We start from the raw sequence: 21,309 nt of genomic DNA on the forward strand, positions 1-21,309 counted from the left end.
CGAGTCAACTTCAAATGAAGACAGATGCTAGCTGACGCCGGTCGTCACACTCAAGTTCATCAACGACAACGCGCCACCACTGCCTTCCTACATATTATCAGATACCTAGTCTCAGTCATCACATGGTGACCAGAAAGCTTCACACCACACCGCTTTCGCTTGCAATATCGGCCCTTGCTGTCGGTTCCCATGCATCTGCATCTCCAAAGTTCTCCACCACCAGCCCTGCAGAACCTGGGACGCTCATGCCTGCCTTCAATTGCTTCTCATATGACACCATCCTCAGCCGTTGAGCTTCGCGGGGCGTCAGTGCAAGGTATGCTTCGATGCCTACCGCGTGCAGAAAGAATGCCAGCCAGAGAGCCATTCCGAAAGTAATGCGAAGGCTCGCTGCAATCTGTTCTTTGATCCCCCTGAAGAAATCTGCATGTATAATCTTCAACTCGTCCTCCAAGATGCTTGAACCTACGACGCAACCAGGATACATCTCTGCCAAGTAACTTAAGTCATGCATTGACCTTAGTTCGCCACAAGTCATGATCACATTGTACGATTCAGTTTTGGAGGCAATCAAGGCGGCGACAACCATGATGATTCGAGTGGTAATTATGGCGCCTAAATAGAACATGGTTCGCAACATCCAAGCTCGATGCTGATCGACTTGAAGTTTTTTGATGTTATAGTACGCCATCCCCAATCCGATGGTAGTGGAAATGACCAGTACTCCAACCGCAGCTTGTGCTGCCAGTTCTCCGCCGAAAGCACGTCGAGCGATCATGAGCGCACCTCCGTTGCTGATGAGGATGAGAAGGATGACGATATAGCCGTTGACGCGATGGAACAGCATTGTTCGACGGCGAATGGCTGGAACGAATTGAAAGACCACCAGAATACCGGCCGGTAGGATAGTGGCCAAGTGGAGCAGCAAGCCAACCCGGCAATGGCCGGCTTGATACCAATACCACTCTCCAGGTGCGGCACTCTTTGAGAATGTTTTCAAGTCAAGGTAGCTGAGCTGAGAAAGACTGAAGCCGAAAAGCGTGGCGGCGAATACGATGACTAGTTAACAGATTCAGCATGGGCTAACGCTTGAGCAACAACATCTCCCACCTACACAGTGGGACGTTATATCCTTCTCGGAACCCAAGCCAGGAGAACAGATTTCTCCATCCGCCTCTTTCTCCCGTATCGTTGGAGGGCGTGTGGATGTTGTTTGAGACGCGACTTGAGGTCGCCATCTTTGTTGAGCTGAGGTGAGATGGTAGGAAAGGGGAGCTTGTTGGACGATTCTGTACAATATGATCTTGCGAGGAGGGCTCGGCGCGTCCATATACCACCGCATTCTTTGTATTCGATTATTGAATACGGCTGCCTAGACTTGGCAAGACGCTTGGAACTTGGTCTAGCGTTGGAGGTGCGTCAGCAGTCTCGAGGCTCGGATGTCTTACAGTTGTCCAGGCCAGTCTTTACCCTAGAGAACAACGTTAAAGGCCAAGCGATGAATTCGAATACGATTCCTGGGCGTAGGATATTTGGCCAATGATTTTGGGCATCCGCTACAGCAAGACTTTTCACCCAAGCAATGATCCAGGCACTTTACTTGTTCTTCTCGTCTTCTTCAACGAATGCATTGCTTATCCGCAAGTAGACCCGTTCTGAGTTCCTGGTCTCGGTGAGTCGTAAAATTGGTTGAGATGACCAGCCTCAAAATATGTTGACTGTGAGAGATGCAAAGGCTGAGCAAGGCTGAGTAAATCGGAGTCGGAGTCGGAACGGAAGCGTTTCGATGCGGGGAAGATACTGGCCAATCATCGCCGACTTCCTGGTGGCAAATGCTTGGGCCTCCAACTTCAACCATCCAGACTTGAACTTCGTTTCAACTTCGTCTTCATCACTGTCGACAAGGGTCCCTCTGCCTGGTGTGTAAACATCATGGCATCATCGGGAGGACACCTCTTGGTCTCCAAGGCCATGAGGCTGGTCAAGTTCGCAGCCGCGAAGACAGGGAGATTCATACGTGACAAGATCCCGCAGGCAACCAAGCCACTCGAGGTCGACGTCCAGCCTGCCTACGCCCGCGTCTCTCAACGCCAGCAGCCTGTCAATCGCCTCGCCCAGATCCGTCAGACTCAAAGTCGTTGGTACAGCACCAGAGTGCACGCTCTCAACAACGCCAGACACTATTCTTCCCAATCCGGCCCCAACGTCCGTCCGGGTCGTGCGTCCTATCCTTCCTCACGTACTGCCACAGCCGTGGGACGATTGACTGGTCGTGCCCCGTTCGCATCTACCCTTCGACCGAACCTCACGGGAGGCACGTTGAGCCGTCATGCGGGCGGTTATGGATTAGGGGGTGGTCGAGTTGGTGGAGCCAGATACTTCTCTCATTCCCCTGCGGCACCAGCACAGGTGGTCACCAACGTCTCCCAGGCCGTACGAGCGTTCTGGCTCTCCGGTCAAAAAGCCCGTTTTGATGGATTCAATCCTCGCACAGGCGAGAAGCGATTCCGAGCCGTGTCGAGCCTTCAAGAGGATGCGAGACATACCATGGACATGTCATCAAAGACTGCGCCTGGGTCATTCATTGACTTCAAGGTCTCTCCAACCATTACCGCTATTGGACCCTTGGCCGGCGTGCCCCGCTCTCCCTCGGCTGCCTCTTGCGATTATGCAGCCCAAAACGACACCTTGAACAACACCACGATCATGTCCAACCTCTCGATTGACTTTGCACGGGCGTTGAAAGACCTTGCTGCTGTCATGAACGACCTCAAGCACTTGGCGACATTGGGGGATCTCCCTATCTCGCTGCACAACAGCGTGACTCTTCGTGTCCGCTTCCCTGGCTGCGACGCAGATACAGTCGAGGCTCTCTGTCGTGAACTGAACATCAAGCGCGGCATAGTCGGCCAAGATGAGGATTTTGATGCGAAGAACGGAACTGAAATGGCTCTTCTGTTCCCATTTGCGCCGAGCAAGACGGCAAGTGAAGCCGGCTTCGTCGGCTCCAACCGTGGCTACGGTGATAGGCCAATCAAGCGCATCAAGCAAGACCGCGTCGAGTGGCAGGAAATGCTGACTCCGCCTGAATGTCTCTCTGCAGGCTTCTCACATGTTTCGGTTACGAGCAAGTCGCCCGACGCGTTCGAGATGATCGACGAGGCAATGGGCCAGAATCCTTGGATGTCAAGCCCGTCGGGCTATTCCAGCCTGCACGAGAGTGAACTGTTGGAAGCCGAGGACGATGCTGCCATGTACTTTTTCCAGCCAAGAAACAACGCCGCTGGGAGAGAAAGATACCCCGAGCCCTCGGTCGGTGGGAACGGCAATGGATACGAGGGCTTGGAAGGGATCTACAGGTTCATCGAAGAGTGTGATCGGGCACGGTCCTGATTCGGCTCGGGGAGAGCTCAGAAATGGCACACTTCTGTTCAATCTTTTGCATTTCCTTTTGTTCAACTCGGTTGGTCGGCTGGACTCCAGTGACAGTGGCAGCTCCCGGATCAGCACTCCTTGATCAATAGTTGAGTTGCGTGAATGCCGGACAAGCTACATACAGTACATCTACAGAGCCCCGGAATGAAATTGCATCCCCTTCATGTATCAATAAGCGTGTCCTTTGCGTTTATTTCGTGCCTGGCAATTGTGTAATGCTGGTGCGTTCGTACCAGTGGGACCAAAAGGCGAGTGACCGGCCAAGCAGACCGTACATTTCGCTGGCAGACTCCTCGCCGTGGTATTATTATACTAGGGTATCCCACTGTTGTACCGGATCTTTGGGTGTGTTCAGCTATCCGCTGAGGCTCTCTGTCTCGCCGGAAAGGGTAGACTTTGGGTTCTCCTATGCTGTGGGCCATGGCCTAGGGACCTTGGGTTTTGGGGCCAATGTTGCCTCCTCCATCAGCCATGGCCGATATCCACGTCCCGGTCCGCGTTCCCATACCCGCTTCTCAACCTGTGCTTGAGTCGTTCATTCTCCTTGATGACGTTCTCCCTCGCTCTCTCCAGCTCATCAATCTTCTCCTGCAGTTCTGCGAGTTGGTCTTCGGCGCTAGAGGAGAATTCCTCGATGATTTTGAAGACGCGCCAGAGCCGGAGGACGACGACCAGCGAGCCGGCCTCTTCCAGCGGACCGCGCAGGAGGACGTCAATTATGAAGGCGGCGATGATGACGAGGGCATCGAATATGTGGAACGGGGTGTTGAAGTACCTATATACGCAGCACCACTGAGGTTAACCAGGTGAAGGGACAAAGGGATAGGATGAGGAGTTGCTAGAGGGGGGAAGGTTACCGGAATCCAAATGCAAAAACACTGCCCAGCAATTCGGCCATGAACAGACACGAGAAGACGAGACTCGCGTACCCCAGCACTTCATTTGCCTGCTCCCAAGCTCTCAGATTGAACCCTTTTTCGCCAGCATGCTCACAGATATGCAGACTGATGAGGAAATCGGCGAAGATACAGCATATGTCCGCCGTGACCAGCAGGATCACAAAGTAGTGACCCCATTTGGACGAGAACCAGTGCTGCAGCGAACGTCGGAGTTTCCATACCGCGCTGTCTTCGCCATGGATCTTGACGATGTGGCAGGCTATGAAGTCCTGTGATTGACGGAGGGCAGAGATGAATTGGCGGTCCGAGGGCAGCAGAGGCGTGTATTCATTTGTGTTGCGGGCGGCATGGACGGGCGAGTTCCCAGGTTCGGGATCGGCCATGTTGGTATCAATGGAGATTCAGATCAGGAGTCAGATCAGGACTACTGTCGGCGGTGTCGGGTCGGGATTCGTGCGAATATCCAGGTCACCGTGCCCAAGACTTCAATGTGCACAGGGGGTGCCGTGAGCCGTATGAAGGTCCCCGACAGACACATCAGACGGGCTATCCGGATCCCTGGGTGAAGCCGCTTATCGCAGGCTCAAGAGCATGGGAGAAACAGCAGCCTTCTGACTCTCGAGTCAGTAGCTGCAATAGATCTGAGGCTGAGGCTGAGACCCCTCAATATCAGCCTTCAGGACATCAATGCGAAGCGAAATGACGTGATGACGTAGTCCCTTCCTAGTTCTTCGACTTGTTATTAACGCGTCTAGGTTCTAACTATATGGGGAAGGTATGCCTGACAAGGCACCCGTGCGCCGGAAAAACAATATTCCTATCCCGTTGGCACACTTTTGCGTTAAGCATCACGAGTATGTAGAAACACGTTCAGATTTATATCGCTTATTCTGTTGTCTACCCTGACGGACCCTCCAAAGCAGGAAACAGTAACAGAACTCTTGACTCGGCACGGTGCCCACGCGTTCGGTGTTTCCTGCCACGACATGGCCAGAAAGTGGTTGTCAACTCGTCCTCGACAAGGAGAGAATGATACCTTTAAGGTCAGCTTCACATTGCTGAATGAATCAGTTTGGCGAGTTTTTTATGGCAGCAGCGGTTGATCACTGGCATTGGATCAGACGCCGTATTCCTCATAGCCACCCATGCTTCGATCGATCCGTTGTCTCATCGTCCACAGTTTCATATAGTAAGCCCGACATCCAAAATTACTCAGAGGCACGTGGTATGCTGGCAGGGGTTCATTCAAGACCTCTGCGAATGGTTGACCCCGTCGAGCCGCTGCTCATCCAAGATTCTGATCTTTGGCGTCCGGTGCTCTCTGCTGTGTCAAAGTTTGGCTCCCGAGCGTCGGGCGTGGGCGGGTTGATCGAAAATATGGATGAGGCTTCGTCGATCAGGTAGGGATCCTAATTGTTCCTGATGTACACATAGTATTTGCGAGTATATGGTCGTCAGAAGTGCATCATTCTACATAGCACAGGATTTCAATGCAGATATATCCTTCAGTGCTGGGTCGGTCTGTCTCAAAAGACAGGATTAAGAGTGAGAACTCCCACCATTCAGAACGAGTTTGATCTTGATACTCCGTACTTGAGAGGCAATCATTGAACACCAACCTGCAGGCTTTCCGCTTCGGAACATCTCACCCCGAACGAAACTCATGTTCTATTTTTCAGAGGAACCGACGGAAGAGGTACAACCCGCACTTCTCCACAAAACGTCTCTCGTCTCCAACTCCTTCGTCACCCGTTTACCCTCGGAGCAGGCGGGGGTCGTCGCGCACAAAAAAAGGTTTGCATGGAGGAGTATCGGCTGTATATTATAGTATACAAGGGCCGTATGTCTCGGCAGAGGGCACCTACCAGTGACGGACAAGTTTTTTTTTTTTTGGCGACTAAACGTCTGAGCCGCGTGGGTGCAATACCTACAAGTCTTTGAGAAGGAGCAGGGATAAGCTGAAATAAAGGCAAAGCAGCTTCATAAATAACTGGTTGACCATGGCGACAATCTTCCCCAATAATCTCTATCGCCTTCGCCAGGCGGGTTCGTTATGCAAGGTACATACATACACGCATGCCTACTTACTCGACTGACTGCCTGACTGAATATACCTGTCTTTCCTCTCTCACACCCTTCCCTTGCATCTCCGGCACCTATCCAAGGCCTCTCCTGAAATCCCACGAGACGGAAACTCATCATACTTACCGTACTGTATACCAGGCCTTCGGGATCAAACTCACACCGTCGGGGTCGGTTGTGCAGATAGCCGCCTCGGCGGGCTTTGACGCGCTATTCATCGACCTCGAGCACTCGACCCTGTCGACCAACGACGCAAGCCAACTCTGCACGACGGGCCTGTTGGCGGGGATCACGCCGTTCGTGAGGGTGCCGTATCAGTGTGGCGACGGATTCGTCCAGAGAGTTCTGGACGGAGGGGCCATGGGGGTCGTTTTTCCGCATGTGAGCACGAGAGGTATGTATTGTGTGCAAAGAGACCTCCTTGTTGGTGAGGCTTACATTGAACTCATGCACATACACGCCCCCTGTATTCATCAAGGCCATGAGGATGTATTCCTTCATTTTCTTTTTCAAACAGGACACCATAAGCGAAGAGAAGAAGTGAATGTTTAGTCTGATGTCTTTTTGGGACCGAGCGTCTAGAGGAGGCCGAATCCGCCGTCTCCATCTCAAAGTACCCGCCGGCCGGTAAACGCTCGATGACGGGCCAACTCCCTCAGTTCTCGTACGCGGCCCAACCTCACGCCGTTGTGATCCCTGAATCCAACAACATTGGCTCGACCGTCTTCGTCATGATCGAAACGCAGCAGGCGCTCCAGAATCTCGACGCCATCGCCTCCGTCCCGGGCGTCGACGTCCTCCTCGTCGGGTCGAACGACTTGTCCATCGAACTCGGGATCCCCGCGCAGTTTGACAGTCCGGTGTACCAGGAGGCGCTGGAGAAGGTAAGCCAGGCGTGCAAGAAGCATGGAAAGATCATGGGCTTGGCGGGCGTATATGATAATCCCACGATTCAGGGGTGGGCGGTGCACGAGCTGGCCGTAGGGTTTATCCTTGGTGGACAGGATGCGAGTTTTATTGCGAAGGGGGCAAAGGGTTGTGTTGACGCGTTGGGTAGACTCTAGAGTAAAGAAGAATCATATCCGAGCTGTATTCAAACGTAAGATGCGACCTCTGGTGTCATGCCAGAAAAATGGCCATTGAAATATACAACAACGTCCGTGCGACAGCATACCTAGCTGTAGCTTTGCTCCTAGTTGAATCCTGGCATCTTAGTTAGTCCCTATGAGCTTCGCGATGAAGAGTACCGGGCACGCACGACACATGCAGCAACAAATTTCGCGTGAGGGAAGCATTCATGTTTTCAGCCAATGCCACACGACAAATAAGCCCCGTGCATAGGCTTCCACCGCAAAAGCAATGAGCTTCCAAGCCAAAGGGCCATATTCGCGGCAGACATCATCATCTGGAAGGGATGCCATTGTATATTCCTGTGACATTCCTTGTCGAGTGGTTTCAATAATAGCGGAAGGAGCGGCATGAAGGGTTACAAGCCGAGGGCGACGGTCGGTCTGCAATATCATCCCGTACGTTGATGGAGATCCTAATGTCGTGGCCAATTCTCCGAAGTACTAACAGATTCTCTTGAGTTTCGAGTTTCGTGAGAATGGTTCAATTTGCTTCTCAGTATTTGCATCCACCAAAGGATGTCGAAACCATCTATGCTGGCCATGGTGACGAGGGCCTGCAAGGTCGGCCCGTCCAGCTCTTGTTGGGCGGAGTAAGTTGTACCTGAGACCTTCTGGAATGGCTGATGGAAGTCTTGCCTGGGAATGAGATAAGAGCTGGCGCGAGTGGACACATGAACCTATCTGGAAAAAATTGCCAATCGCGTCGAACAAGTACGTGGCTCCGAGTACTCTCTCGAGGCCGAAGAGTCCATGTGAGGGTCGTTGCCCAAATCTCCCGCTTACCCTCCAATATAATGTGTGCAGTGGACAATACGACTGGTAGAAGCCAGCTCTGTTCAGTCATCATCATCTCGCTGTGACGTCCCATTGCGCCCCAGGCGCTGCCCCAAGGTCATGTCGCCAGCCCTTTTATGGTAGCTATTGACAAAATCCGCCCGCCCGCCGTGCTTGGCAGTCCTTGCTCGAGCGGCGTCGTCTCGCTCCCTCGCGGCATTTTCTCGCTCCGCAATTTCAGATAGTCGCTGTTCTCGTCGTTGGTCAAGGTCTGATGCATCCTGTTGCATCGCAGCTAGCCGTGCTGCTCTGTCGTCTTTATCTGCATCTTCTTTTCTCTGATCACGACGAGGGCTTCGGTACCTCGGCGGCTCAGGCCTCGAAGAATGCCAGCTTTGCATTTTCCGCACTCCATTGCCATGGCCGTTTCTTCGAGGAGGGGAATTTGACCGGGACCGAGATCTGGGTTGACGCCTTTCTTCGGGTGAATATGAGCGTCTCCTCCGATATGGAGAGCGCGACCGTGACCTTGCAGGCCTCAGCGGAGGAGATCTCGATCGGGACCGAGACTCTGAAGGGGTGTATGATCTCCGGCGCCCGTGTCTACTTCGTCCATGCCTGTCTTCATCGTCGTCTCGATGTGATCGGGGCTTTTCGCGTCTGTCACGATCTTCGCGGTGACTGTGGTGGCGGTGATGATGGTGATGTTTTCTCCTCTTGCGATCCCGTTCACGGTCGTCATCTTCCCTCCCGGCCGCCTTTAGCAGAAGCCTTCGCTTGACCGGATCACTCATCATAGCCTCATATGCCGCTTGTTCTTGCTTCTTGATCGTCAACATTGGGTCTTCTCTGATCTTCGCCGCCGTATCTCTCGCCGTGTTTGCGTTCTGCACCGCCATGAATGACTCCTCCTTTGCGGATTTTTCCAACTTTTGAGTCTCAGTGCCCTTCAGCAACCCATCTATCCGCCTCTTCCCCAACAAGTATCCCTCCATCTCTTCGGTAGTGCCGGCCTGACCGCTCGAAGGTCCATTATACATCCAGTCGACGCGAGTCTGTCTCTTCTTGCCGCCAGCGGCCTCCTGCAGTTCTTCGAGTTCTTGGATTGCTCTCTCTTCGGCGCGCTCTTTCATGATCTGGTCGATTTTCTTGCGCTCCTCTAGCGCTTTTTTTTCCTCTTCCCATACTTTCTTTTGGTTGCTCATGAGCACGGGGTGCCATGATTTTTTGAGGTTGAGGTCGCCACCCATTTTGACGGCGTGCGGCTCCTTGAAGACCGAGAGATGATATGACCGGCGACGAGAGGACAGAGGCGCTATCTGAAATGCCTCGCTGGACCACAGAGTAGAGCCTGGTTAGGGTAGATTAGAGAGAGAAGTCGAATATGGTAGAAGGGTTAAGGTTAGTGAGATTGTAGATGAGGCGCAGGCTGTAGGCGAAACACTCCACACATGCAGGGGCGGGACAAGGCTGCGGCAGGCTTCACTTCTCCGCAATTCGTTCACCATCGTTCCCTCTCCACGTCTCAATTGCAGCAAGGTGTAAGATCGATCGAATTTCTTATCCCTCGCGACCACGTAGGAGATTCTTATTCTCGTCTTCATAATCTGGCTTGGGGCCTATACACCTACATAAATATCCCGGTGCCACAAAAGCAGCATCGTCACTAACCCTCCCGGATCAGTTCGTCTAGATCGGCCACACATTCCGCAGTCATTCATAACCAACAAGCAAGATGTCTGACGATGATGACTTTATGCAAGAATCTGACCCAGAGCAGTACGCCAGCCCCTCATCCTCAAAAGGTCGTACTCGCGTGTCTAACAGCGTCTCTCCAGATATGACTTTGAATACGAGGACGATGATGACCTGGGCGGTAACGACGCCTCCATCGACATCGAAAACAAGTACTACAACGCCAAACAACTCAAAGCCGACAACCCGGCCGAAGCGATCGAAGAGTTTCTTGGAGTGCCCGCCCTGGAAGAGGAAAAAGGTGAATGGGGATTCAAGGGCCTCAAACAAGCGATCAAGTTGGAATTTGCGCTGGGGAGATACGACGACGCAGTGCAACATTATAAAGAGCTGTTGACGTATGTAAGGTCCGCGGTGACGAGGAACTACTCTGAAAAATCCATCAACAATATGCTCGACTACATCGAAAAGGTGGCCGGTCAGCCTGCCGCAGGCGGAGGCTCAGGTGCACGTGCGAGCAAGGGCGACAAGGAGACAACGGCGTACAAGTCCATGGAAGAGTTTTACCGCTTGACGCTTGATACTTTCCAAAGCACAAACAACGAGAGACTGGCCCTCAAGACGAATCTGAAATTGGCCAAGCTGTATCTCGACAAAAGAGACTACAGTCAGCTGAGCAATAAGGTCAGAGAGATCCACCAGGCGTGCCAGAGGGAAGATGGCACAGATGATCCGGGTAAAGGGACGTATTCGCTCGAGGCGTATGCGCTCGAGATCCAGATGTACGCAGAGATGAAGAACAACAAGCGTCTCAAGTCTCTGTACCAGAAGGCTCTCACCGTTCGGTCTGCGGTGCCACATCCCAAGGTCCAGGGTATCATCCGCGAATGTGGTGGGAAAATGCACATGAGCGAAGAAAATTGGAAGGAGGCGCAAAGCGACTTCTTCGAGTCATTCAAGAATTACGATGAAGCGGGGTCCATGCAGAGGATCCAGGTCTTGAAATACCTTGTTCTTACAACAATGTTGATGAAGTCGACCATCAACCCCTTTGACTCACAGGAGACGAAACCTTACAAGAACGACCCTCGCATTTCGGCAATGACAGACCTGGTGGACGCCTATCAGCGCGACGACATTCACCGCTACGAATCCATCCTCAAGGAGAACCAGGATCTCCTGGCCGATCCGTTCATTGCCGAGAATATCGACGAAGTCAGCCGGAACATGCGTACAAAGGCCGTCCTGAAGCTGATTGCACCGTACAGCCGTTTCACGCTCCAATTTATCTCCAAGCATATCAAGATCCCCGTCAGTGAGGTCCAAGATATTCTAGCCGTCTTGATTGTGGACAAGAAACTGCAAGCGAAGATCAATCAGGAGAATGGAACCGTGTTGGTGGAAGACGCTCATGCGGGTGACGCGCAGCACTTGAACCAGCTCCATGATTGGACCTCGGCTGTTGAAAACTTGTGGTCGGCATTGTTCAGCGAAGGCGAAGGGTTCAAGCTCGAGGACGCCCAGGGTGGTGCCTCATTCTCAGGCGTGAATTTAATGGGCTTCGAAGCGGGCGGGCCGATCCCAAGCCGGGGACCTGGGCGTCGGGGTGGCGGACGCGGTCGGGGAGGCGGGAAGCTAGCTGCTCCAATATGAGAAGCGCATTTTGGCATCTCTCCAAGTAACCGGGAAAATCTGCGGATGGGAGAATTTCACAGGTGCGGCTGCATCCCCCTTCGACTAGACAAAGCTAGCTTGTATTGGGGGCAATTTTGACATCTGCTTCGTTTTTCCAAGCTGCTTTCGACAAAACCTGGCAAGCGGCGAGGAAATGGAAGGCAACAACACCTGGTCGAATATCATATCATTGCCCCAGGCGAAGATCCGGAGTGGGCTGATGCTATCAATTCAGTCGGGGGTTGCAGGTCCAGTGGCCGCACCAAGCAGAGAGAGGTCAAGAAGTACGGGGAGGGGGCGAGGGGGGCATAAGGGGATCTGAAAGTAGAAATCGGACCTGCGGGAACAACAGAAACTGGGTCCGATTAAGCTTCCTGCTTGGGCCATTTTGATATGGAGTGGCGGAGTGGGCTAGGCCTGTGGAAAATACGGGTAGCCCTCTGCTGTTTGCCAGCCTGACAAGAGCTGCATCCTCGCAAAGGAAATCATCGATAGTGGGTTTAGTGGCCCATAACACAGCGTCGACATCGGACATACCCGTTTGATAGACAGTGCTGTTGTCGCCCTTCGCGAGAATGGAAATGTTGCAGAGAGCCATCGAATTGCTCTTTGGCTTTGATTTTCTTCTTGTTCTCTTTTCCAAATCCCCTCCCCCTCTCGTCTTGTGTCGAGGGGGTTGACCGAGTGCGCGCTGTGTGCGCAAGATGCGGCAAGAGGGTGTCGCCCCTGGCATGATGCTTGCAGATAGACATTGCTATTGGTCTGGTGGTTCTTGCGAGAAGAACCCGCTGATGCCGGAAACGGAAAAGGCAAACGGTTGATTGGTAGAGATCTCGATTTGATATCACTTTCCGTCTGGACAGCGGAGCCACGTCGGCTTTTCCATGCTCGACACCAACCAGGCCAGTAGCCAGGACCTGTGAGCGCGGCCCTAAGAAGTGGTTGCATGTCGGTCGTGGGGACATGCTGAGCGCCCTGGCTTTCAGCTTACCGCCGATATGGGGCAGCCGCACAGTCACACCAAGGGCTGCCCAAGAAATCGCTGCCTTTGGATGTCTCTTTCGGTCCACAAATAGGCGGTCTTGGAGTGTCTGGTGGCGCCAGCAACTTCTGTTTCGAGCCATGACGGGAGTCTGGAGCGAAAGATCAACTCTGATGATTGGACGGGAGTTGAATCCTGAGTGGCATATGAATAGACAGTTGTTTTGGCCAGCAAAGCGGGGCCCGACAGGGGTATCGTACAGCAGATTAGATAGTCCATGTAGGATGCATTGATCCGACAAGAAAGGTCCCATGCCTTGCAGTTATCCCAAGTGTCCACTGGGCTCAATTTGATTCCGCAAGTTTCGGAATGAAAACCATACCACTCGAGCTGAGCCGGAACACTGTGTTATCCGAGAACTACTAGGTAGCCGGTACCCCGTACTTGTTAGAAAGCGGTTGGGGGGCGCACTGGCTCTGGGGCACATTCCCAAAACGAGCAAATCCATTTGTTTTGTCCTGTTTGCGCGGACAGGTCGGTAGAGCCTCGAGGTAGTGTTGAAGTACGTACTCCGTAGATTGAGCGCAAAGCTGCAGTTCCCACTGCATCTCTGTTCTCTGCTTTCCGGCGGATGCAGTCGGTTGCAGTCAGTTGCGCAAGTGGAAATATATCGCCGCAGACGGGTCGGGCTGGCTTCTGCCAACGAGGGTCGGGTATCTGGGGCTTTACCAATCGCAGGCTCGTGTAGCGGGCGATGCGTGCCCGGGGGGTCATCGAGTCAGAAGGTGCTTCCCACACACCCACCAGAGAGAACAGACTGCGAGAATGATGGGCAGGATCTAGAGGTGCAGTAGCTTGTGGTCTGACTTCCATTCAGAGATGTGGGGGGGGCGTTGGGACGCAGTTTTCAGGCCGGGAACCTTGCACCGGATCGGCTGGGTCACGGTTCTTGCCTGCAACCGAAGACACAAGTGCTGATTGCGTGCAGTGGATCCCTTCCAAAAGGTCAATGACAGTCTGATGATACAGGTTCTCGACTGCTTGATCCCCTTGCATCTCTTGTTGCCCGTTTTTGCGGAGAAAGGCCAGTCACCGAGGGCAGCAAAGGTTGACTTTTCCGGAGGATGTATCCGCAGGCTGGGGAGACCGTTGGCCCGACCCGCCCCAAGCCAATCAACGAGTGACCGAAAATGAGCCTTGCTAAAGTGACAGATTGCCGTCCGTCCAGACTGGTGAAGGACAATGCTGGAGTGAGAGAGGTGGCTTCGCTAGTTCGCCGGCACCGAGGAGATTCGAAGCGGTGACTGACTGGGGGGCTTGCTTGCAGCAGGAGCGAGCATACATAGTCCTGCTCGGCACAGTCAGTCACTAGATTGATGGTTTGACAGGTGGCAGAGAAACAACCTTGAAGCCAAGTTCTCGCACACAATAAGGTTTTGCTTTCCCTGGAAACGCAGTCTGGTGTGGTAGCTGAAGGTTGTGGAAGTCGAAGTGGTTACTCGGTAGTGTGTTAGAGGTCTGGCGTTGGCGTTGAGGAATTTGCCGATTGTTTCCCAAGTCATACCGAGTAGGTAGGGACAGCACGAGGTGCGGGCAGCAACATGGCCTGGTGGCCATACCTACAGTACCAAGCACACCAGGTGCACCCTCCCTCACCACCACCACCAACCTTCCCTGCCCCTCGCCCCTCGCTACCTACTGGGTGCCCCCCTAACATTTAACACTCTGGCTACCCCACTGTTTGGAGGGGCGTCCTTAGGTCCCTAGGTATAGAACAGCCTCCACATGGGCCGATGGACATGCCCGGACACGATGCGCATGCCCGCTGATCAAACGTTCAGCCAGTAAACTTGTCCAGTACGTTGTTGCAACTCCTCTTCGAAGCCTTAGTTAAGCTGCCCAAAGCTGCCAAAGCTGTCAACTGTCCACAACCCACAACCTCGACCATCACATTCACCCAGATCTTAACTCGTGTTTCACCTCAATCTTCACCTCTCCCACCACCATTACCCCCCTACTCCCTCTCCTCCTCCTCTCTTCTTTCTGTCCCATCTCTCTGTCAACCCTCGAATCGGTCCTCATAGCCCCCAATCAGGGCCATCTCCGACTGAATCCCCCCTACCCTCGGCTCATCCTCCGGGTCGAAGGAGCCAGCCGCCGTCGCCCTCTCCCAGTTGCTGTCACTGACAGTTGACAACGGCATTTCTTATCCGGGCTTGTACTCAGGACAGCACTCAGCTGCTAAAGACATCCCCGATTGGCCCCGACCGACCATGGCCAATTGATCAACAAGTTAGCTTTCACAGCAACCACTCCGCAAGCATCAGGGGGCGCTCCGCGCTGCTGGGTTAAAGAAGGCCTGCATTGGCGCTCCCAGCCTAAGCAAGAACCAAACCATCGTTTAACCTCACTTCCCACCTCTTTCTCTTGCCTCCTGCCTTCTCAGCACATCCACGCTCCAAGGTTGCCGTTGTTTCTGGGTGCCGATTTCGCGGATTTGGCTTCTCGATAACCTCGTCGCTTCGGCGTCAGCAAACGCCCTGCGTGCGATAGGGCCTTGGCCGCTCGCGGGCCTTCTTCTTCGGTCCAGACATGATTTAAAGTATCCAGAATCTACCACCTGCGGTCCACACGGGACAACCCAAGGATCCGAATCCAGCTCATCGAACAAACTCAATTATAAGGAAAAGGCTTTCATCCTAGAAAATCCCCATCAGATTAGCACCAGTGTCCACCGCCCTGGCATTTCATTGTCCAACAAGAGGAGATGACAATTTGTCCGGCACCACTCCCTTTCCAGAGTTTCTCCGGTTCTTTTCCTCCTCCGCAAAATTCACGTCCTGGCTGGGAGTTCCAGCCTGACAGTCAACGCTCCCTCGGGTACGAGTATTTTCCTGAAGCTCCGTACCATCAACACTACGGCTACCCGACACCGGCCGCCTCGAATCGCACGACCTCGGCAATGGCCACTCCAGACATGGAGGAGATGGAGCAATTCCAGCAACTCTCTGACCAATATCAGCCAAACCTTCCCGTAGGTGTCTGAGCCAAAGCATACGCGCGCCTTGCTGAGCATATCTCAGGGACCCTTGATAGGGAGGAAAAAGCCCTTGTCCGACCTTGTGACCGAATACGCACAAGCCGACCCAACATATGTGGTCAAGACAAAGGTATGTGAGCTTTGTGATTGTGGTTACCTTCATGCTTATGATTGCAAGGCCCTCGAAGCAACCCACTCTGCATATCGGCAAATCAAGGGCGACGGGCAGTGCGGCTGGCGCGGTAAGGACGCAGATTCATCCCTGGTATCGAGAATTTCGCTAACCCACTCGCCCGTGATGCTTGCAGGCGCTGTCTTCGGCTACTTCGAGATCCTGCTTCGATCTGGAGATCCCGGTCTAATCACGCAAGAATTGGTTCGGCTACGAAGCTTTGAGCAGACCATGCGCAACGTTGGCATAGACTACGATATCATAATCGACATGTTTGACTATACTTGGGAGCTCTTTGACGCTCTCAAGGCTGCTATCGAGCGCAGAGATACGAATGAAGCTGTGTTGCTTGATTCACTGAATGACGAGAATATTTCGAATTCGATTGTCTATCACTTCAAGGTGGGTTTACCCTTACGTTTGGGAGAATGCTTTTTGACGAAGTATCAGATGATGACAAGCTCCTTCATGCAACTGCAACCGGACCGATACGAAGCATTCCTGGAAATGCCGGTTCAACAGTATTGTTTGACCAGGATTGATCCTGCAAATCAAGAGATTGATCATGTCGGGCTTCAAGCCTTGACGGATGCTGTCATTGCCCCCGCATTCTTCGCACTCGAAGTGGCGTATCTGGACAGAAGCACCGGCGACGAAGTGACTTCATACCATTTCGTGGACAATGCGAAGGGATGGCCCACTATTCGACTGATATATCGTCCGTACGTTCCTCCTCCCATCCAATCCTAGATGAGCCGAACTAACTCAAGTATTAGTGGGCATTACGACATCATTTACAAAGAAGATCAGATGCTTGCCCCAGAGCCACAGCGACTGCAGGTGTATCTACAGACGGATGCTCCTCAATATGTAGGCCCTCACCACCATGAAGCCTTCAAGTCCGAAGATCCTCAAGCTCTCGATGAATTAGTCTACATGTTCCCGCATACCACACGGGCTCTGACAGATTCTTCGCTGTCATATTCAAGCAGTAGCGTCTTCTCCCCCTCATTCCAGAGTCCGGTGGCTGTGATGTATACACAGTCAAACTCCGCACAGGCTTCCTACTTTCCACCGATGCCACCTACGGGTTTTCATGCGATACCACCTCCGCAACACCAGTCACAGCAGCCAACACGTCCTCCCGTCAGAACCCACTCTCTCCCACAACGAAGCTATTCTTCATCGATGCTACAGCTAACGCCGCAAATCTCGCCTTCACCACAATCCCCTCAGCCCCCATCTCCGGCGACACCGAATTCTGCCGTTACCAAACCGGTCATCATCGTGCCCAACGCGAAATCGAACGAACCCCAGATCAGATACAATGAGAACTGTTTCAATTACAGCCTTCAGGGCAACAAAAGCATTCCGCTGGATCCAGCATCGTTTGGCAGGTAAGCATACCCCTTTCAGTTCATCCTCGGCTCTCTCTCCGCCGTTGATGCCGCCGTTATTTCCCTGCATGGTTCTGGTCTGGTTGACTCTTCTGCTAACTCTTCATCTGATGTTCTCAGTTCGGCTTTGAGCCCGGCACACTTTGCCAATTCAGCCTTTCAGCCTCTGATATGGAACGCGGAGGAAGAATATGGCAAGCGGGACTGAAATCAGCCCCAATCTGAACCGTCAAGACAGCTTTCCCTCATATGAGGGTCACGCGGTGCTCTGGGCGCTTTCGCCCGGGCACCCGTGTGATCCATCTCCAATGCGTCAAACGCAACGTGTGCGAATACTTCCTTAATGCATACCGGGGGCAACGATTCGACAATTCAATTAGTGCTTTGAATAACCCAGCATTTCCTTGGCGAAGTGGAGCAGCCTTTTTCTCTTATATGAGCAGCATACCAGATGCGACGCAATGGAGAGGGTTATCCACCGGTCTTTACTAAATCACGGCAATTTTCGTTTTATCATTTTCATTCCTGTATGACACGAAAGGGTCACGACTGTCATTACCGCTGTATAAATAATCACGAATTCCAATCCTGATAGAACCGGGGGGAGGCGAGAGAAGGATGTCCCCTTTGAGCCCCGTGGGTTAGTTGAAAGACCTTATGAGAAAGAAAAAAAAAAGAAAACAGAGAACGGGAAGGGAAAAAAGAGAATAACAGACTCAAGAAGGAAGCTCCAATGGCGCCTCCCAATGGTGATGTTGCAGCTGCGCCTATTAGCATGGGCTCAATCGAGGTGCAGAGGAAGTGAGGCGAGCAGAGGTCGAATTTTGATCTTGCGCTTGAAATCCAACCAGGCCCCAGTGTGACAAGAGTATTCTAGTCCTTTTAGTCCTCGAATTCATTTTCTTTTCTTCAACAATAAAACAATGTTTCTCTCGCGCACACTCGGACCTGGATCGGTCACAGAAGGTCCGTCTCTCGAATGCTGTATACGCCATGCACGGTCTCCCTGCCCTCGGCCTTCATGGCATTTAGGCCGTGGACGATCTCGCGGGCAAAGACGTCGGCGACAGATTCCATTGGGATCGGCTCGGCGGCTAGCCTGGCTTGATCATCGTCGCTGCACCGTGCACCTCGCCCTGGGGGTTCACCTGTGAAAGGCCGAGATGAGGTTCCGTGTCCTGTTGAGCCCGAAGGCGGGTAAGAGCGCGACATTTCCCTCGTCAGCCAAGTTACGCTCTTCCCTTCTAGTCCGCAGGCGACGATGCGACTGAATCCCCACGACAAGTAGCCTCGCGTAGAGGGGTCGTACGAGGGAGAGGATAGTTGTGTGGGTATGAAGTCATAGAGGCCCTGTCGTGAAGAGGACACGGCAGAAAGAGAAGGCGACGTTGACGACCAGAAAGAAGGAGAGGACGAGCAGGATGATGACGATGAGAGGTCTGTGGATGGGAATACCGACGACGGAGACGCCGAGGGAAGCGGTGCGTCGTACACGTTCAACCCGATGCCGTGAGAGGTAACACCACGCGAGACCTGGACACCGATGGCACAGATTTTGCGATCGCTTGGAGCCGATGGTTTGGCTGCTGGCGTGGATGATGAGCCTCGCTTATCCTCTTCCTGGTCCAGCACCCAAACCCCCGGATCGTCCGTTCTCCCAGCCCGGACCCCCCAACGACCGCAGGTGCGCATGACACTCTCTTCCAACAACCTCACCCAGCACCTCGCACTGATGGCAAACCTCCGCAGGTCGACAATCACATAGCCGGTCAGCTGACCGGGTGCGTGGTACGTGAGAAGTCCACCGCGCGGGGAGGCGTGAAACGTTGCCAGGCCATTGGCAGAAAGGAGGGACTGTTGATCCGTGGAGATGGGGTTGGTCAGGAGGTGCCGACGACCAACCGTGTAGGTGGGAGGAGTGCTGAATGTCAGGAGGACAGGATCCGGGGGAGTGTGGATGTGCGCGAGCGTATGGGAGCTGGAGCTGGAGTCAAGACACGAGGGCGAGCTGGTATTGCGGAGGGCAATCGTCGCACTATTTGTAGTGCAACTTCCATTTCCGGCGCCAAGCGACGACGAGCCTGGTCGATCGTGATCACGATCATGTCGTGGCTTCGATATGCTGCTTGCCAGCCAGGTGCGCGCCTCAGCTGCGTCATCATCCTCACCAGCAGCATGATGCGAAGCTGATCGATCGAAGATACTTTTCGCCGGCTGCCCTGTAGGTCCCCGGTCCTTGCCGTCGAGCACAGGGACACGCGCATTACTCGCTGCCTCGCCTTCTCTTCTTCCTCTCGGCCCCGCCGCCTCTCTCCCGACCGAGCGCAGCCAATCCTTGTGTTGGAAATATCTCTCTAGAATGGCCGTTTGCAGTCGCAGTGAGTGGCTGTAAGAGATCAGGCCGGGGATGTGCAAGTGAGCTAAGCGCATGACAGTGCATTGTTGCTGATATTGTTTTGGCCTGGGTTGCCTCTGAAAGCGAACCTACCCTATCGGGGCATATGGTTCGAGGTTCGAGGTGATGGCTTTGAAGGGGTTAGGAATTTCACCCGAGGTCTGTTGGTGTTTCTAGGTTATGACATGCTGAGTTTTGGGCTTGTTTCGGTTTGTTCTCTAGTGTGTCAAAGTGCCGGGCAAAGCTCGTGCCGCGCCGCAAATAAAGGCTTGTTGGTGTCTGACGTCTCGGGAAAAGGCAGACTCTGGGACGAAGAAGTCGGTTAAACGGGCGGGAAGGGTTTCTTCAGCATTGGAAACAGGAGCTCGAAATGGAAAAGACGTGTCAGAAATGCAAATCAGCGAGACGAGAAGAGCGCAGGCTCGCAGGTTATATAGTAGGTTAGGTAGGTAGCTTGGTAGGCTGCGCAAGGCGGCGCAAGACAGGGCCAAGTACCTAGTGAGGCTGGCCTCGCTGGCTAGTAGTCGCCCGTCAAGCTTTTCGGATAAGTTACCAAGTTAACCACCACCCACCTCTTCACCTCTGTTGGCACCTACCAAGTATACACAACCTACACCCCATCTACTTGTAATGGTTCTTTTTCTGTGTCTCCTCGGCGAGGCTGAACCATGGATGGGAGGCAGCGACAACGGCGTGTTATTCGGTTGAGACGATTTATTTCATCCTGCAACACTGCATGATAGACTACATGAACCATATCGAGGGCTTTGCTCTTCCTCTTTTTTGGAGGAAAGGCACATGCACCACATGCTACCGAGTACTACAACTATGTCTGACGGCGAGTATCCGAGGCATCTTCAGTTCAGTTCGTTCAGGAAGTCGCCTCTCCGAATCGGGGACGGCGGACCAGACAGACTGCTGCTCTCTTCATCTCTTCTCTCTCCAGCCCAAGCCTGTTTAGGTATTTGCACTCACACACACCACACGCACATACACACATATTGCCTAGGATCTAGGTAAACACACACATCTACACACCCTGTCTTACCGACTGGGTACTCAACCATTATTGGGTTATACTCCCAAACACCAGCACCAACACCACACCAACACCACACCAACATGAGAAGTTCTTACCCGTACCCTTGCCATACCGCGATGTTAGGTAACGGATCGACCCTTCAAGCGAAACCTGGCCAGACGGATTGGGATAATTTCTACCAACTATTACAGTAGTGGAACTGCTTATTCCATCGCTGTCCAGAAGAGCAACTGAGTGACCTGCCTCCCCCCCCCCTCCCCGGACGCACCGAACTCGTACACAGTACTGTTGTCAAATCTCCCTTCCCCTCATTCTCTCTCTTTCTCGCTCCTTCTCTTGACTCGAGAGCTGCTCAACTGTCCAACAATTGGGAACTCGCACTACTCTGGCTCCGCTGCATCAGTGTCGATATGGCATAGCCGCGCCCGCTTGCACCCCTAGGACGAAAACCAGAGCGTTTACAGTGAAAGGCTGAATATAGTCTGGTCATCACTCACGCCCCGTTGACCGCTGAATGGATCAACGTCACGATCGTCGTATCCCTGGACCGCCTATATCAATATCATCCATCCCTCTTCCCCTTCCGTGTGAC

General features: G+C 53.2%; 8 protein-coding genes across 8 annotated transcripts; 4 read left to right on the forward strand and 4 right to left on the reverse strand.

Annotated features, from left to right (window-relative positions):
• Positions 1-139: 139 nt before the first annotated feature.
• On the reverse strand, positions 140-1,238 carry Z519_08129 (uncharacterized protein; the record flags this gene model as incomplete). Its single annotated transcript, XM_016765857.1, has 2 exons — positions 140-1,059; positions 1,115-1,238. 2 exons carry the CDS (start codon positions 1,236-1,238, stop codon positions 140-142), a joined length of 1,044 nt encoding a protein of 347 aa, XP_016617902.1.
• A 694-nt stretch (positions 1,239-1,932) lies between these two features.
• Positions 1,933-3,393, forward strand: Z519_08130 (uncharacterized protein; the record flags this gene model as incomplete). Its single annotated transcript, XM_016765858.1, has 1 exon — positions 1,933-3,393. The coding sequence occupies one exon, from the start codon at positions 1,933-1,935 to the stop codon at positions 3,391-3,393; it is 1,461 nt and encodes a 486-aa protein (XP_016617903.1).
• A 507-nt stretch (positions 3,394-3,900) lies between these two features.
• Positions 3,901-4,717, reverse strand: Z519_08131 (uncharacterized protein; the record flags this gene model as incomplete). The annotated part of the gene is made up of 2 exons (XM_016765859.1): positions 3,901-4,210; positions 4,293-4,717. The coding sequence occupies 2 exons, from the start codon at positions 4,715-4,717 to the stop codon at positions 3,901-3,903; spliced, it is 735 nt and encodes a 244-aa protein (XP_016617904.1).
• A 1,617-nt stretch (positions 4,718-6,334) lies between these two features.
• Positions 6,335-7,480, forward strand: Z519_08132 (uncharacterized protein; the record flags this gene model as incomplete). The annotated part of the gene is made up of 3 exons (XM_016765860.1): positions 6,335-6,394; positions 6,558-6,810; positions 6,999-7,480. 3 exons carry the CDS (start codon positions 6,335-6,337, stop codon positions 7,478-7,480), a joined length of 795 nt encoding a protein of 264 aa, XP_016617905.1.
• A 902-nt stretch (positions 7,481-8,382) lies between these two features.
• Z519_08133 (uncharacterized protein) lies at positions 8,383-9,570 on the reverse strand (the record flags this gene model as incomplete). Its single annotated transcript, XM_016765861.1, has 1 exon — positions 8,383-9,570. One exon carries the CDS (start codon positions 9,568-9,570, stop codon positions 8,383-8,385), a length of 1,188 nt encoding a protein of 395 aa, XP_016617906.1.
• A 485-nt stretch (positions 9,571-10,055) lies between these two features.
• On the forward strand, positions 10,056-11,668 carry Z519_08134 (uncharacterized protein; the record flags this gene model as incomplete). The annotated part of the gene is made up of 2 exons (XM_016765862.1): positions 10,056-10,099; positions 10,159-11,668. The coding sequence occupies 2 exons, from the start codon at positions 10,056-10,058 to the stop codon at positions 11,666-11,668; spliced, it is 1,554 nt and encodes a 517-aa protein (XP_016617907.1).
• A 3,965-nt stretch (positions 11,669-15,633) lies between these two features.
• Z519_08135 (uncharacterized protein) lies at positions 15,634-17,488 on the forward strand (the record flags this gene model as incomplete). Its single annotated transcript, XM_016765863.1, has 7 exons — positions 15,634-15,705; positions 15,755-15,841; positions 15,890-15,953; positions 16,020-16,285; positions 16,334-16,605; positions 16,660-17,280; positions 17,401-17,488. The coding sequence occupies 7 exons, from the start codon at positions 15,634-15,636 to the stop codon at positions 17,486-17,488; spliced, it is 1,470 nt and encodes a 489-aa protein (XP_016617908.1).
• Positions 17,489-18,237: 749 nt separating this feature from the next.
• Z519_08136 (uncharacterized protein) lies at positions 18,238-19,710 on the reverse strand (the record flags this gene model as incomplete). Its single annotated transcript, XM_016765864.1, has 2 exons — positions 18,238-18,630; positions 18,736-19,710. 2 exons carry the CDS (start codon positions 19,708-19,710, stop codon positions 18,238-18,240), a joined length of 1,368 nt encoding a protein of 455 aa, XP_016617909.1.
• Positions 19,711-21,309: the final 1,599 nt, after the last annotated feature.

Source organism: Cladophialophora bantiana (assembly GCF_000835475.1).
Source record: "Cladophialophora bantiana CBS 173.52 unplaced genomic scaffold supercont1.12, whole genome shotgun sequence".
Classification (NCBI taxonomy): Eukaryota; Fungi; Ascomycota; class Eurotiomycetes; order Chaetothyriales; family Herpotrichiellaceae; genus Cladophialophora; species Cladophialophora bantiana.